Source organism: Vanellus vanellus (genome assembly GCF_965231255.1).
Source record: "Vanellus vanellus genome assembly, chromosome: 3".
Taxonomy (NCBI): domain Eukaryota; kingdom Metazoa; phylum Chordata; class Aves; order Charadriiformes; family Charadriidae; genus Vanellus; species Vanellus vanellus.
This window is the reverse complement of record NC_138907.1, coordinates 25239398-25255422: the sequence shown is the minus strand read 5'-3', so window position 1 is coordinate 25255422 and position 16025 is coordinate 25239398. Positions and strand designations below refer to the sequence as shown.

Below are 16025 nucleotides of genomic sequence, written 5' to 3'. Positions count from 1 at the left end.
TTGGAAATGTCACTCTGTTCATTTGAATTTGTTCAAAACAATGTTGTGAAATTTTCCAGCTATTGGATACTCTTGTTTTGAAGACATCTGTCTGCTGCAGTTAAATTTTATTAGTGAGAAGTGATATAAATATGTAGAGTGAGCAGTATAGGAAACTTGTGAGTGAAGCTTGACACTTGGTAGTGTAATGTATCCCCAGTAGTAATGACTTTTGTACTTACCAGGCAGTAAAACAGCCTGGAATTACATACGAACTGAGTTACTTCAGGGCCAGTTTGCTGGCCTTCATAGCTGGCAAACATGGAAATTATCTCGGACCTCTTTAGTTTGCTGTAACTTTTAAATACATGGTACAATAAATAGCACAAAATGTAGTATTCCATCCAAGTTTGCAGTTCAATTAAAAATACTCATATTGGATCTATGATGAGACTAGGAAGCTCTAAAGGTTTCTAAAATATGTTTTCAGACTACATCTATTTGATTGGACTTTAAAAAAAAAAAAAAAGGCGGTGAGAACTTGTAATGCTTTAAAAGGTAATTACAAACTAGTCTGGCATAAGTTAGTCTGTCTAGCAAAACCCACGAAATTACTGCTTCTTAAGTGACCCTCAGTAGTCACAGATAGAAAAAAAAAAAAACAAACACAAAACAACAAAAAAAAATCCTGTTTGCTCTAATTGGATTTTTATTTATTTATTTTTTTAATGCCTTAGTATGTATAAAGCCATTTGAAAACTTGATGGTTGTAGAAAAATAAGGAATGCATATTTTGCATGGGCTCTTCTTCCTTCCCTTGCCTCCTTTCTTCACAAGTAATGATTGCATCAGCAGAGATGACATCATGCTGCCATTTAGTTTAATGGAACCCGGTTTGTTGCTTGAATGGTACCTCACCTAGCACAGTGCAAACCCAGTTTTAGCTGTTCTTTTACTTGCTACTGTAATAGATGTGACATAGGATAATAGTGGAGAGATTCCATTGTTACTGTTTTTTTTCTCTTTATTTTAGATGACCTTCATAGACTTTTCATTTTTTATAGGAGTGTTCAGTCTTGGAGTCCCTGTAGATGCTCTCTTCTTCATCGGCAACCAATTGGTGGCTACAAGCCATACAGGGAAGGTGGGAGTGTGGAATGCTGTGACTCAGCATTGGCAGGTATGTTCAATTCAATTTTCTGCATCACTTTTAGTAAATTGGTACGTCTTTCTAGTAAAAAGAGAATAAAATAATCTAAAAGCATGTATGAAATGCTTGTCACAGGGTTTTCAGCCCTGACTTGTGTTATGGAGTTTTCCACCTAGGTATCTGAGTATTGCGAGCAGAATGTTGAATTGTTTGGTGGTACTACCAAGCATGCTTTTTAGGCTTTCAAATAAAAGGACGTGGTGTGATTTGGAGTAATAAATGTCAAGTGTGTGTATATATTTAAACTTCCTTGTGGATTACTAACTTTGTAAAAATTCACGAGGATCATACGAAATAAAAAAAAAAGGGGGGGGGAGAATGTGTGACAGCAATTTCTGTACCGCCTGAAAGAAGAAGAAGCAAAGTTAAGAATGCAGTCTGGTATCTGAGGATATCAAAAGCTGTTTTACAATGGGAGACTCTTCTTCAGCAGAAATATACGTGGTGCTTTAAAGATGTCTGTCTTGCATGTGGATGCATCTGGCTGCACTGACTTTATTCCTGTTGTCAGAATGCATATTAAATAGAGAGATCCTTGGAGTCTGTATGAGTCTGTGAAAACAGACGAGCATTCATGTGAGTAACAAAGCTTGTAACACAGCCAGATGTACATCTTTGTGGCACAAAACCTGGATGCAATAAAAATCCCCAAATTGCCTTGCAAATCTCAAGAGGCAGAACTGACCTGAGGCTGCTGCACTGTTTGCTGACTAAGTTCTCATTCAACCCCTAAGTGACAGTACTGCTAACAAATAACACAGATAATAAGCATGGGATAGTACTGCTGCAGCAGATACAGACGTGTTAGTATGGTCTTGAATTAAACAAAACATTATTTAAAGCTCTATTGATGCCTTGCAAAATCTTCTGTTAAGAGACAACTAAATGTTACGTGACAAGCTGGCATTTGACAATATTTTCTAAAGGAGCAAGTCATAAGGAATAAAAACCGATGTCCCGTTCATCTTTGTTTCCGGCGGGCGGGGGGAGCCACAGAAATCTTTCTGATCACATTAATAGTTCCGCAGTTTGACTGACTATGTCTTTGGTGCAAGCATTTCTTATTGAAGAGTAGAAAATCTTTAGGAGGGGATTATACGCCAGGATGTCCTAAACCCAATTTTTTTGGCTTTCTAATTTTATTTTTTTATTAGAGGATGAGAATAGCTCCCTTAAAAAAAAATAAAAAAAAAAAAAAACAAAAAAAACCCAACAAACAACAACAACAACAAACCCTCCAAAACTCCCAAAACAACAAAACCAAAACAGGAAACAAAAACTGAAACCCAAAACAAACGGAAAAAAAAACTCAAATCCAACCAGTTTCAAGGAGCTTTTCTGTACCTGAGGCTCTTTTGTTAGTGAGGACTAAAAAAACCATCTTCCTATAGATCTTCATCTCCCTTCAAGTGGCACGGTTGTACCTCTGATCTTCAAAGTCCTCATGAGAATATATGATATTTGTGTAACTGCTTTTGATGCGTTGCCCATAGCTCTGGACTTAGGATGTAATCATACTTGCTGCAGTGAGAGAGGTTTTGAGGAACAGAATGTGCCAGTGCTCCATTTCAGACCAAGAACTTTGTTTCCTTTCAGGCTTGCTTTCCTGATGCCTTTCTAAGTTCTACTTTAAGGAGGCTTAGTTTGTGTAAAGCTATCCTTCCTTACACTGTCATTTTATGTATTTGATATGTTACACCCTGAAGATGTAAGTCTGACTTCTGCCTCTAATTGGTTCTGGCATCTTCTTCCCATCTTGGAGATTTGAGCAGACTAGCTGAGGTGGTTTCCCTAGTGCTTATTCCTCTGGCAATGTTTCAGTTGCATGCAACAAGGAGAAGAGGTTGTGGGTGCTAGATACATCAGTAATTAAATCCTTGGTATAGGAGAGCTTAAAGGAAGCAGAATATTTAGTGTTATAGCATGAAAAGTAACGTAAAGCAATAGGTTATGACAGGAAAAACTAGTCTGAGAAGCGAGGATTCTCACTACCGGTGACTGTTGTATAGTGGCGCTGTGTATAGCTATCTCTGCTGCAGAAGGAGGGAGTCTCCTTGTTTTATATGGTCTCTCTGACTCAGTCAGTCTCTGCTGTTGGCAGCATTGTAGATCCTCTTGCTCAGACCTCTCCTTGCGGTTGTTATGTGTTCTGCAAGGTGATGAGTAAAGTGGTATATCTGTTAATAGGTTGCCTCTACCTCCATTAGTTTTGTAAACTTTTTGAAGATGGGAAAGTTTTTGTGTATGCCTTTGATCCACAGAACCAGGGAGCACACTGCAGCTTGCTCCACAGACTCTTAGATGCCCAGACTCAGTTTAGTTTCTTGCCTTTCTGCTCTTCTACTACTACTTTAAAGTAGTCTGGAAAAAAATAAATCTTTAGAAAATAAATTCTGTGGCCCAGATCCTTAGGTACCTTATTTAATTAAATCTAGTATGAATTTGACTGTGGAGAGGGTAGGGTAGTTAAACAGCTGTATCTGAAAAAGTACTATGTGAAAGCATTGAGATAAGAATAGCAATTCTTTACAGTAATTGGAAAGGATCCTTTGCCAGGTCATTCAGTCATCACTTATACAGGGAAAATCCAAGTGCTTTCCAAGAACAATTTATTTTTAGCATTGGATCTGTGCTGAATTACGGGTGAACATAAGTGAGAGGGGTAATTCTTTAAAAGAAAAGAGGGAAAGTGCCTCTTCCCCCTCCTTCCCACCCCACCTCGCCTGGAAAATACGCAGAAGCTGTATTCATGTTGCAGCCTTCTCTGTAAGGCTGAGGGATACACTTAGAATATGGTTTCGGCGCTTACAGACTATCCTTGGGTTAGGAATTGGTACTGGTTTAGAGTGTTAGCTCCCTGGGGTGTGGGGAAGTTTTCTTTGCTTTGCATTTATCCAACAGGTTCATTGTAGGTATTTGGAAATAATTTTGCAAGTCTCTGAAGCAATCGGAAGGTCAGAGAGAAATGAGAACTTAGTTGAAATTTCCATGAATTCAGTGTCCGTTAAGTGCACTGATTGAAGCATATGGAGTACAGGAAAAATGCTACGACTTCATGCATTTTTGAGAGATCTGGATAAAATGGCTTTTGGCTTTTTTTTCCTCAGGGCTGAAGCAAAAAAGAATTGCTTGAGAAAGCTTATCCTAGGTATGATCCCCTAAACTTTTCCTTTGTTTGTGATCTCTGTTCCACCTGAGGAGGGGACAAGCACTCCTTTTGATCCTAGAGGGGAAAAAAGAGGGCATTCTTAATCCCTCACCTTAAGGTGTAGACCAGTAAGTAAAATATGACAATGCTGCCTTCCAGGTTACTTGGTGTGAATAAGTATTGGAAGTGGGACAAGATTATTATTTTTTTTTTCCCCCTTATTATATGTCTGCTAGAGGCTAAGATCACCATAGAGGCTGGCAGAGGAACACAAGAACTGGGGGTAAAGGAAGGCTTAGAGAGGCAACATCTAGTTCCTTTGCCCAGCAACTTCTTAAGGAATTGTCGGAAAGGGAAGAAGGGATAGGACAAAAAGTGTGAAGTATGCTTATTTTACACATTGGGGAAAAAAATCTTCTTTTGAAGATGTGGTTTAGCTGCAATGCTCTAAGCTTTATGCCTTCACATGGAGAAGGATCTTCCAGAGCAGTTGTGCTCTAACTTGTCTGCATACTTCTGCTGAAATCCATGACTTAAGATCTGGTTTCGTAGAGGAATATAATCTACCAGCAGTACTTCAAAAATGCCATTGTATATGTGAGCACGTGCACAACAGCTTCAGACCAGTACTAAACTTAGGTGTTCTTCAACAAAATGTACTGAAAATGTCTGAAGACTGAGAAAGTAGCAACCTAACTACTTGATTTGGTTATTTTTATTTTTTTCCTTTCTGTTTACACTAGGTTCAGGATGTTGTTCCCATCACAAGCTATGATACTGCTGGGTCTTTTCTGCTTCTGGGCTGTAACAACGGCTCTATCTACTATATAGGTAAGGAATGGAGGCAGGGCGGAATAAAAAGGAGGTGGTACTGAGCAGCTTTGTTCTTAAACTCTTTAATTGCTCTAAGTTGCATCAGAATAACTCTGTCTATACAAAGTAATAAACAAATGTCTCTTCCCCACAGACATGCAGAAGTTCCCATTGCGAATGAAAGACAATGATCTTCTAGTGACAGAATTGTACCATGATCCATCCAATGATGCTATAACAGCGCTCAGTGTCTACCTCACACCTAAAACAAGTCAGTATTCTATCACTGTCTCTTCAGTGAGAGTCTGTTACAGATGTAGTTGTTTGAGTTTTTTTTCTGAATGGGCTTTTTGTATTGCTGCATAGCAGGGCTGAAGCAGACAAAGTAGCTCTTGACAAACTATGAATTTTTCTTGATTTTAATCATCTTCAAATGAATGATGAACACTAGGTGTAATTGTTTCCCCTTACATCTGTACATCTATAAATAGATACATGTACTTATATGTATGTGTGCAATGCTTGTGCATCGTGCATTATACATTAATGTATAATGTAATAATATAATGCATCATTTATTAATGCTTGTGCATAATGTACCTTTGCTGGTTTTGAGCCTTTTACACAAGATATGCACTTGAATTATGGATTGGATTCACTGAAGTAATTTGTGGTGAACTGGGGGAGAGACAACCTTGCTGTTGTGTCTAATCTTATAACCAATACACTAAAAACCATTTCCATATGCAATGGAGTCATGCTTAGCTGTTGTGTCTGTACACCCTTTTGTAATCACAGTGCAGGTATCTCTTAAATTAAAAAAAAACAAACAAACAAAAAAAAAACCACAAACCAAACCAACCAAACAAAAAAAACCCCAAAGTAAAACCCCCTAAAAAAGCAAACTGGGAGAAAGTGGTTACTTGCGTAACTATATTGATACCACGTTGACTTTTTACCTATAGTCCTCCCTGCTCCTCCTTGCTTTCCCGTTTGCTTCCCACTAAGGCAGAAAAATAAATGGTATGTGGCACGTATTGACCACATCACTCTGAGGAGTGCCAAAATATCTGATCATATGACTTTATCTATTTCTTCTTTCGGTTCCAGGAGGGGGGAGAGAATGGGTGAGAAGGCTGTTGTTAAGACAGTATTGAAGAGTGTGGTATGGAATTGAACAAACATTGGGTTTTTTAGTGGTAAAATGTCCCCTCTGTTCATGGGGAAAATGAGTAAATAGGGTTTAAAATAAATATCTGTTTTACTGTGGAAGCTTGGAAATGCTGTTTTCTGCTGCCTCATTCCCTGGCCCCAGTAGGAGAAGCTTTCATTCCTGGGGGGAACAACTGCATTCTTGCTTGCTTTAGGTGTAAGTGGCAATTGGATTGAGATTGCGTATGGGACCAGCTCTGGAGCAGTGAGGGTGATCGTACAGCACCCTGAAACAGTTGGGTCTGGGCCTCAGCTCTTTCAGACTTTCACAGTTCATCGAAGTCCTGTTACAAAGATCATGCTCTCAGAGAAACACCTTGTTTCAGGTAATCTTCTTTTCTGTGCACAAATTTGTGTTGGTGGTTCTCCCCTCTTTCTGAGCAATGAAGTATTTGTATGCATTGCTTTAACTTGCATTGTTCCCACATGTGATAGAAAGGAGTTGGACAGATTTGGGGGCGGAGGAGGGGCTAGATTGGCTTGGATCTTCTTTCTTAAAGTAAACATTCTTCAAAGCCTTTAGCAGTTAAAAGGCCTAGGTTTTATTTGACCAGATACTGGAACAACTAACTCCATCATTTGTGCCTTATTCCAAGGTTTCCATTTGTGGAAATAAAAGGGTTTGTAAACAAATGTATCCTTGTCATGTCTTATTGTTGTGGGCAGGTCCTTTAGGACTTGTCTTTTTTTAACAGCCTTTCAGGAGCTTTCTGGGTTGCTGCACTTTTTGCTGCATCTCCTCTTGGGCCCTAGAAAAAGCCTTCCCATGGCTTCAAAGGGCTGTCTGTTTCTTCTTTTCTCAGCAGTCTCACAGTGTTTGTTGTGCTATCCTGTTTATCCTATTTTACTCTCAGGATTCAGGGAAGATGCAATCACTCCTCCCTCTGTCAGAATCTATTTCACCCAGAATCCAGCAACTAGGACATGGCAGAGAACAGATTTACTTTCTGCTGCTACCCCAATTTTTTTAAAAAAGGAACAGGAAATATGGTATCCAGTTATACTGCAAACAAACAATCTAGAGGTCATCTGTTCCCCTGCAACTTGGTGCTAAACCCTCAGTGCCAGGAAAGGGCACATCTGTATGTAGAAAACTGAGTAAATGATGAATGAAATAGAAGAGCACTGTTGTGTGATGAGGGTTCTGCTGCCAGGCTGCTCTCATGACATGTCTTGTCCTAGCATCTGCACGCAGAGGATTGAAGTGTGCTCTAGGCTACTGGTGCTGACTCAGTCCGAACTTAATGTTGTGTTCCACCTGTCTCAGTTTGTTTCTTGAATTTCTGAGGGAAGAGACAAAACTAATAGAGAACAGGACATCAGCAACAATTTGTAGATTGTTAGATAATTGTCTGGGGATGCTATGTGACCTGACACTGACTAAATTCTGCTTGATCGCTCAATCTTGAAAAGCTATCATATAGAAATCATTAGAGAAGTTTATCTCAAAAGTCTTGTCATCCTTGATAAATGTTATTATACATCTTTTCCTTTCTAGTTTGTGCTGATAACAACCATGTACGGACATGGACTGTGACTCGGTTCCGGGGCATGATTTCAACTCAGCCAGGCTCAACACCTCTTGCATCGTTCAAAATCTTATCCCTGGAGGAAGCAGAGAGTCATGGCAGTTACTGTTCTGGAAATGACATTGGTAGGATGTCTCTCAAATGCACTGTGCTGAGCCTGTACCTTCACTGGCCTCATAAAGGTTTAACAGACCTTCAACCCTATAACATGCAGGTCAGCTGATGGGTGTAAGCTCTCCCCTTGAAAAGATGGCAGGGGTCATCTGTAAGATTCACCTGGAAATACTCACTACTTAGGCTGTACAGAGTGAGTACAGTAAGGTACAGTAAGGGCTTACTCTGAAGTTGAGAAAAAGGGAGGAAAAACTTTCAAACACAGATACTATACCTTTTCCTTGAGCAAACTGATGTAGCATTTCACTTTTGGTTTAACTAGAGAATGACAGAAAGCACAGGAGACTGTATTAAAGCAGATGAGCACAGCAAGGTTTGGGTCTGTTGCAAATTCCAGTTCAGTGTTCAGTCAGGGTTAAATCATGCATGTGTGAAAAATTCTTAAATTAATTACAAGTTGTGACAAGTTTACTGAAGTCTTGAAACTGCAGAGGCAAATGGTGCTAGCACATTGCTAAAGCAAGATACTGAATGAATGTCTACCCATATGGGTAGACAGGTAGTCTAGATTCCTTTGCGGTCTGAGTCTTGCAAATGAACCTTTGATGAGTAGGATGCCCTGTGAACACAGGGTGGGGTCTGTACTATGGCAAGAAATCTGATTAAGCCTTTAGACATCTAGGAGCTGCAAAATAAGAAAGTACTTATTGTTATTATACAGGCCTAATGTAGGGTTTGTACTGACATACTAATTCCTCCAGGAACATGCAGGAAACTTGAAGAATGGGGGTCCTTTAAAACAGAAGAAAAAAAACAATTTGTATCTGTAGAGGCTTCTAACTATCGGATGGCTTTTTCTAGCTATTAGTCGTCTTTGGTTCCCTGGTCCTGATGCTTTAAAATTGCGGTGGTCATACTAATATGAGTTTGGGTCTTCAGGACTGGGTGGGAAAGAGGGTGGGGGAATTGAAACAAACAATCTTTCTTTTTTTTCTCTAGGACCCTTTGGTGAACGTGATGATCAACAGGTTTTTATCCAAAAAGTTGTCCCCATCACTAATAAGCTGTTTGTACGGCTGTCTTCAACTGGGAAAAGGTACCTCCATGTATAGAGTTTTAAGTGGGAAAGGAGCAAGACAGTTCAGATGGCACGGTCTCCTATCCCTTGCGGATGCAGGCAGTTACACTTAGCAAGCTTCTAATGTGCTTGACAGCTCTGGCTGAACTCTAGCTTGTGTGTTAGTAGATCATTAAGTAGAGTTCTCTTACTATAACCTGGAAGCCAAATGGCATTTTGAAAAATGTGGTATCAGAGACTCACTTCATGATGGCTCGCCTGCTGAGCTCACAAAACAAATGTTTGTGTGCCTCTACAGAATCTGTAACTCTCAGCTATAGTACTATGCTAACATTAAATTTCAAAACTAATGCTGAAGTTGCTGGTGGCAGGGATTATGCTGCTCACAAAGGTAGACAGGGAAGCAGTTTCTCTCTTCCTTTGCACTTGCCTTTGAAGATATTAGAACCTGTAAAACTGAGAGACTGTCTTCCAGGTCAGCTATACAATTATTTACTTGGGCTTGACTTCATAATATTCTACTATGTTGCTGCCAATGTAGTAAAAAATGTTGCCAAGTAACCACAGCTATTTTTTCTTCCTGTTAGGCTAGGAAGAAGGCAAGAGATCAGAAAAGATGGTGCATCTCAGTTCTATGCTTCTTATTCTTACATCTCTTGCCTAAAAACTTTGAATCTGGGTGAAAATGTTGATGCCTTAACACTATGGGCATCTGAATTGAGGACAAAAGCTCTGCAGATTACTGATGTGCCCTTTTTTTTTTTTTTTTTTTTTCCCCTTCCTCCTTACTTCAAGCTAGATTTTGACTTATTTTGGCACTTCTTGGATAAAAAGCTCAATACAAGCGACCAGTAAAACAAATTACGTAGAATATGTCAGGTTCTGGGATGGAGTCTGGCTTAGCAGCTTAGTTTTGAGGGGCCTTTTCCTCTCACTTCCCACATAAGCTTCTAAAATAAAGGGAAACAAATGATGGGGGTCTGCCATGTCAAGTGATATTGCAGTTGTCATAAGACAAAAGTTATTTGTATAGATAATATTTGATTTATCCTTGGATTTTTTTGCATATCTTTTATATGGTTAAATGTGCTGTTTCTGTGGGTTAGTTTCCTAGAGTGTCTAGCATATGTAGGGGCTAGTTGCTGTCACTCTTGTGAGAGCCTTTGGTTTCTAAACCTTGAAAATGGGCATCGAACATACAGAGGTTACCTAATAAAAATAAAAAAGTAGTAAGACTTCGGATGGACCGAGGGGGAAGGTACTGTCTGCAGCTGAGCAGCATGCCCATCTTGCGGGGGATAGAATTTCACCTGGAAGAAAAGTCTCTTTTTCTGATGGCAAGTTTGGTGCCTTCTCAGAAAATGAAAACAGTACTGACTTTACTTGCTAATTGTTTTGGTGTGCAATTGTTTTGGTAACTTGGGGGTTCTCTTCCTGTAGGATCTGTGAGATCCAGGCAGTTGACTGCACTACCATCTCATCATTCACTGTGCGAGAATGTGAAGGATCCAGCAGAATGGGCTCCCGGCCACGCCGCTACCTCTTCACTGGACATTCAAATGGCAGCATCCAGATGTGGGACCTGACCACAGCTATGGACATGGTTAATAAGAGTGAAGACAAAGGTAAGTTGTGTTATGCCAGGGCTGTGGTGTGGTGTTTCTTCTGTCCTCACATGTGCGTGACTATGGTAAATGGTCTCAGGCACTAAGAGCTGTCTCTTTCAGATATTGGCGGCCCCACAGAGGAAGAGCTGCTCAAGTTGCTTGACCAGTGTGACTTGAGTACGTCTCGCTGTGCCACACCCAACATCAGTCCTGCCACCTCAGTAGTTCAGCCAAACCGGCTTCGGGAATCTAATTCCAGGTAGGTCAGCAAGGGTGGCACCTGCTGCAGACACCAAAGGTTTTACCCTTCAGGTAGGGAAAGAGGGGTTTGGTGACCTGAACACTGTAGCTGAGCACCTGAATGCATGCCCTAGGTGTCCTGAACTATATGCACTTACATAAACCAACAGAAATTGAGGAGTATGTGCGGATTAAAGTATCGTATGAGGATCAGAACTAAGTGATCTGGAAGCCCTTGTGTGGGGGTTGTGATGAGTATATTGCTATTTTAGTGGGAGTTGCAGTGGTGGGTGCAGGCAGGGTGTTCAGAAGAACGGGCTGCTATTCTCAGCCTAACATCTGCTCTTCTTATCTTTGGTTGTTGGTTTTCTTTTTTGAAGCCTCCAATTGCAGCACCATGAAACAATCCATGAAACAGCCACATATGGTTCTGTGCGGCCATACAGAGAAAGCCCCCTATTGGCAAGAGCAAGACGGACAGAGAGCTTTCACAGTTACCGGGACTTTCAGGCTTTTAACTTATCCAGCAAAAGCCCAACAGAAAAGGCAGCTGCTGCAAATGGGAATTCAAGCCAGACAGAGGCCAGGAAGGCAACGGCTGAGGGCAGTGCAGCTGAGAGGAAGGCAGTCCTGACAACAGCACTTGAAGCGCGAGGCGCAGGCGTGACAGATGCAGGTGGGTGCTCCAGTACAGAGGTTCACCGCCTGCCAGAGAATTCTCTGGATCTCAAAAGAAGAGGAGCAGAGGAGGAAAGTGAAGCCAAAGCAGAAAGCAAAAAGAAAATGGGGTTTGAAGGAGCTGGCTTCCTGGGAAGGAAGAAGGTGCCTCTCCTGGCCTCTGCACCGGTCCTTGCTGAAGGTGGGCCTGAATTACCTGGTGCAGCTTCTCCGTCGCCTACGAAGACAGCTGCTTCACCACGTCACCGAAAGAATGACTCATCCTGCCAAGACTATGGCTTGTGAAAATGTGACTGGCGGCAAAGATGAAGCGCAGGTGCCCTCTGGCTGGTAGCAGGCATAACATTACACGCTGTGGGTTGTTTCTGGAATGGGACTTTGTTCTGATACCCAGAATGAAAATTGTAAGGTTATGAGAAAGTACCTGGCTGCTGCTGAACCTTTGAAGAGTCGTTCACATCAATGTGTGGCTTTATGTAATGCTCCAAAATGTAGTACGGTACTTGATCCAAAATATTGTTGTGCATTCTTGCGTAAACGTGATCAGGCATGTGATATGTTGTGATTATTTTTGTCTTGGGGGAAGGGAGGGTGCTAAAGGAATACTTGGTTGCTTAGTGGAAGATGCCTTTTAGACGCAGCCACACATTGGCTCTGCAGAGCTGCTGCTGTCTTGGCTGGATTTTGCCTAATTCCCAAGGCTGCCTCTGTAGTCTTGTTTTATGAATGGGATACTTGCTCTGTATGCTGCTGTCTGAAATCTGAAATGTTTTGTGCAGGTGAAGGAGAAAGCTATTCAAAATAGCATATTATTTTGCCTCTTAGTCCAAATAAATTGCCAGAGGAGTGTTATTTGTGCTTTCTGAAAATGTGTGGTATCAGATGATGGGTTTTGCTGATTGTGACTGAGAGCATGCATAAAAATATGCTTGGCAGAATACACAGAACTGGCAGTCTCTTGAGGGCTTACTTGTCACTTTCTCTGGAAAAAGGACAGAGATGGATATGGGAGTAGGTTTACTGTCATGGTATAATAATTCTCAATTACAAGTGCCTTGACACGATATTTCCTACCTGTGTTGCACTGGCTGCTTACTGTTTGCTCCTAGTTTACCGTGGGTGGTGAACATATTTTTTTGCCTGTAGATTAGTAGTAATACATAAGCAAAAGGGAAGGCTGTGACAGCAAGTGTTTAATAGGGAGTGGGCTAGGAGATTTTCTGCCTCTGAAAAAGCGCTAATTAATGGCTTGGGGGTTTTTTTCAGACTTGAGGCGAGAGGGTGGGGAAGAGGGAGGGAGAGGATGCAAAGGTTAAAGCAACTCCATAAGAATTCCTTTATTTGCTGTTTATTCACCTGTGCATGAACACAGTTTTGTGGTGGAACTTTGTTAGGCCAGGAGAAGACATGGCTATCCTGCCAGGAAGGCCCCGTTTAGCCACATGTTGGTTTTTGGACAGATAAAAGATTTTCCTTACCAAACACCCTGCCCCCCCCCCCACCCCCAAACCCCTTTGCAACTGTGAGAGCTGGATGAGAGACAAAGATGAGAGCCTCTGCCTTCACAGTTGTCCGCTACCATATGACTTAGGGATTTTCAAACTGTTCTCTTACCCTTCTGAGATGTCGGTGCTAACACACAGTTTTTATTATACAGTTAAAGAGAGGGTAAAAAAGGCCAACTTAACGCCCGCATCCCCTCCCAACAAACACTTGTATCGTTTAACTAGTGGGCATGGGGTAGGGAAACAGCAGCCGTATCCCCTCCCTCAAAGTCCATGCAGGCTGCTTTTGGCAAGTTACCCACTTTCCATTCTCTAGAGAAGGTGGCTGTGTTCTTCAGAGGTGGGTGTCAGTGAATGTGGTGTGCTCCTTGGTGACTGTGCTGAAGCCTTTGATGACGTTGACAAGATCTTCTTCATCTACATACTGTAGGAGAGGGGGGGGGAAAAAAAAAGCAGCGCGTAAGCTGAAGCTGTACCAGATGAAAGGAGATCCTGCTCCTTCAGGATTGTTTTTCTCTACACTCACTAAAAAGAAGATTCTGGAAATAGTCAGATAAGTAGGTGCATTTCTACCTCTCTGCTTGTTTTCCTGTTCCTTCCCAGCATGAGCTAAGAACCTAAAGCATTCAAGCACCTGATTCCAAACCAACTAGATTTTCATAGTAAGAAATAACTCATTTGCAAGATGGACAAAGGGGTGTAAACAAAACTTGCTGACAGCGCTATGCGGTGTAATAAAGGGAAAATCTGAGTGAAAAGCACTGCAGGAGGTTTGTTTGCGAGAGTAGCTGAGCAATGTGGCAGCAGAGGCAGGCAGGTTCAGGGAAATGTAAAGCAATATACAGAGGGTGGACAGAAGAGCCCAGCTTTCTATATACAGCAGCTGAGCTTATGCTGTCAGGGTGGTTTGCCATAAAAAGTGAGAGGAAATTTTTGTTCTCCTGCTCCTACCCACTACCACTTCTGAAACTGATTGGACTATATTCTGTAAGCCAGTTCTAACTTGCCAACATCGAGCGTGTGTATGGGGGTTTTCAAGCTAAACCAAGCTGTGGTGTACACAGCACAAGATAAGCAGGTAGGAGCAAGAGCTTCCTCTTTTACCATCAGGAAGCTTTTTTTTTGGTTAAGGAGGTCATATAGAGGTACACTCTGGGTGGGCTATTAGTCCCCAAGGAATTAAGTCATGGGGCTGTGATAGCTCTGAGAAAATGACTGAAGGCTGTGTCACAATAGCCCGGACTCAGGAAGTCCATGAATCATAGAATGGTCAGGGTTGGAAGGGACCTCTGGAGATCATCTACTCCAACCCCCCTGCCCGAGCAGATACACCTATCCAGGTTGCACAGAATGGTGTCCAGGCAGGTTTTGAATGTCTCCAGAGGGGGAGACTTTACCGCTTTGCTGGGCAGCCTGTTCCAGTGCTCTGCCACCCTCAAAGAAGTCCCTCATGTTTTGATGGAACTTCCTATGTTCAATTTTGTGCCCATTACCTCTTGTTCTATCACTGGGCATCACTTAAAGACTGTTCCTACCCCCTGGCACCCTCCCTTGAAGTATTTATAAGCACTGATAAGATCCCCCCTCAGTCGTCTTTTCTCCAGACTAAGAAGACCCAAGTCATAGAATCATAAATTGGTTTAGGTTGGAAAGGACCTTGAAGATCATCGAGTTCCAATCCCCCTGCCATAGGCAGGGACACCTCCCACTAGACCAGGTTGCCCAAGGCCACATCCAGCCTGGCCTTGAACAACTCCAGGGATGGGGCCTCAACAACCTCTCTGGGCAACCTGTGCCAGTGCCTTACCACCCTCAAAGTGAAAAACTTCTTCCTAATGTTTAATCTGAACCAGTTTAAAGCCATTCCCCCTCGTCCTATCGCTACATGCCCTTGTAAAAAGTCCTTCCCCAGCTCTCCTGTAGGTCCCCTTTAGGTACTGGAAGGCCGCCATAAGATCTCCCTGGAGCTTTTTCTTCTCAAGGCTGAACAGCCCCAACTCTCTCAGCCTCTCCTCGTAGGAGAGGTTCTCCAGCCCTCGGATCATCCTCGTGGCTCTCCTCTGGACACGCTCCAGCAGATCCATGTCCTTCTTATGTTGGGGACTCCAGAGCTGGATGCAGTATTTCAGGTGGGGTCTCACGAGAGTGGAGTAGAGGGGCAGAATCACCTCCTTTGACCTGCTGGCCGCACTTCTTCTGATGCAGCCCAGGATACGGTTGGCCTTCGGGGCTGTGATCGCACACTGCTGGCTCATGTTGAGCTTCTCGTCAATCAGCACCCCCAGGTCCTTCTCCTCAGGGCTGCTCTTCAGCCATTCCCCATTGAGCCTGTATTTGTGCTTGGGATTGTCCTGACCCAGATGTAAGACCTTGCACTTGGCCTTGTTGAACTGCATGAGGTTGGCTTGGGCCCACCTCTCCAGCCTGTCCAGGTCCCTCTGGATGGCATCCCTCCCCTCCAGCATGTCTATCTTGCCAAACAGCTTGGTATCATCAGCAAATGGGCTGAGGGTGCACTTGACCCCACTGACCCTCAGCCCTTCCTCATAAGAAAGATACTCCATTCTTCTAATCATCTTTGTAGCCCTTGGCTGTACTCTCTCCAGCAGTTCCTTGTCCTTCTTGAACCGGGGAGCCCAGAACTGGACACAGTACTCCAGATGTGGCCTCACCAGGGCAGAGTAGAGGGGGAGGATGACCTCCCTTGACCTGCTGGCCACACTGTTCTTGATGCACCCCAGGATGCTATTGGCCTTCTTGGCCACAAGGGCACATTGCTGGCTCATGGTCATCCTGTTTTCCACTCCCAGCTCCCTTTCCACAGAGATGCTTTCCAGCAGGTCAGCCCCCCTACCCTGTACTGGTCCATGGGGTTATTCTTCCCCAGGTGCAGTACCCTACACTTGCCCTTG

The 16025-nt window shown here is 42.7% G+C and overlaps 2 protein-coding genes across 2 annotated transcripts in view; one reads left to right on the top strand and one right to left on the bottom strand.

The window, feature by feature from the left end:
- Positions 1–12564, top strand: part of KCTD3 (potassium channel tetramerization domain containing 3) — a 28215-nt gene extending 15651 nt beyond the window's left edge. Inside the window, exons 10-18 of the mRNA XM_082480511.1 lie at positions 1044–1159; positions 5081–5168; positions 5305–5421; positions 6518–6688; positions 7861–8016; positions 9005–9101; positions 10524–10708; positions 10811–10949; positions 11311–12564. Of these exons, the coding sequence (XP_082336637.1) occupies positions 1044–1159; positions 5081–5168; positions 5305–5421; positions 6518–6688; positions 7861–8016; positions 9005–9101; positions 10524–10708; positions 10811–10949; positions 11311–11893 (1652 nt within the window). The 3' untranslated portion in view covers positions 11894–12564. The remainder of the gene's footprint in view (positions 1–1043; positions 1160–5080; positions 5169–5304; positions 5422–6517; positions 6689–7860; positions 8017–9004; positions 9102–10523; positions 10709–10810; positions 10950–11310) is intronic.
- Positions 12565–13447: 883 nt separating this feature from the next.
- USH2A (usherin) overlaps positions 13448–16025 on the bottom strand; it is a gene marked incomplete at its 3' end in the record, with an annotated part of 409152 nt that continues 406574 nt past the window's right edge. The window contains exon 72 of the mRNA XM_082480510.1: positions 13448–13537. Coding sequence (XP_082336636.1) covers positions 13448–13537 — 90 coding nt within the window. The remainder of the gene's footprint in view (positions 13538–16025) is intronic.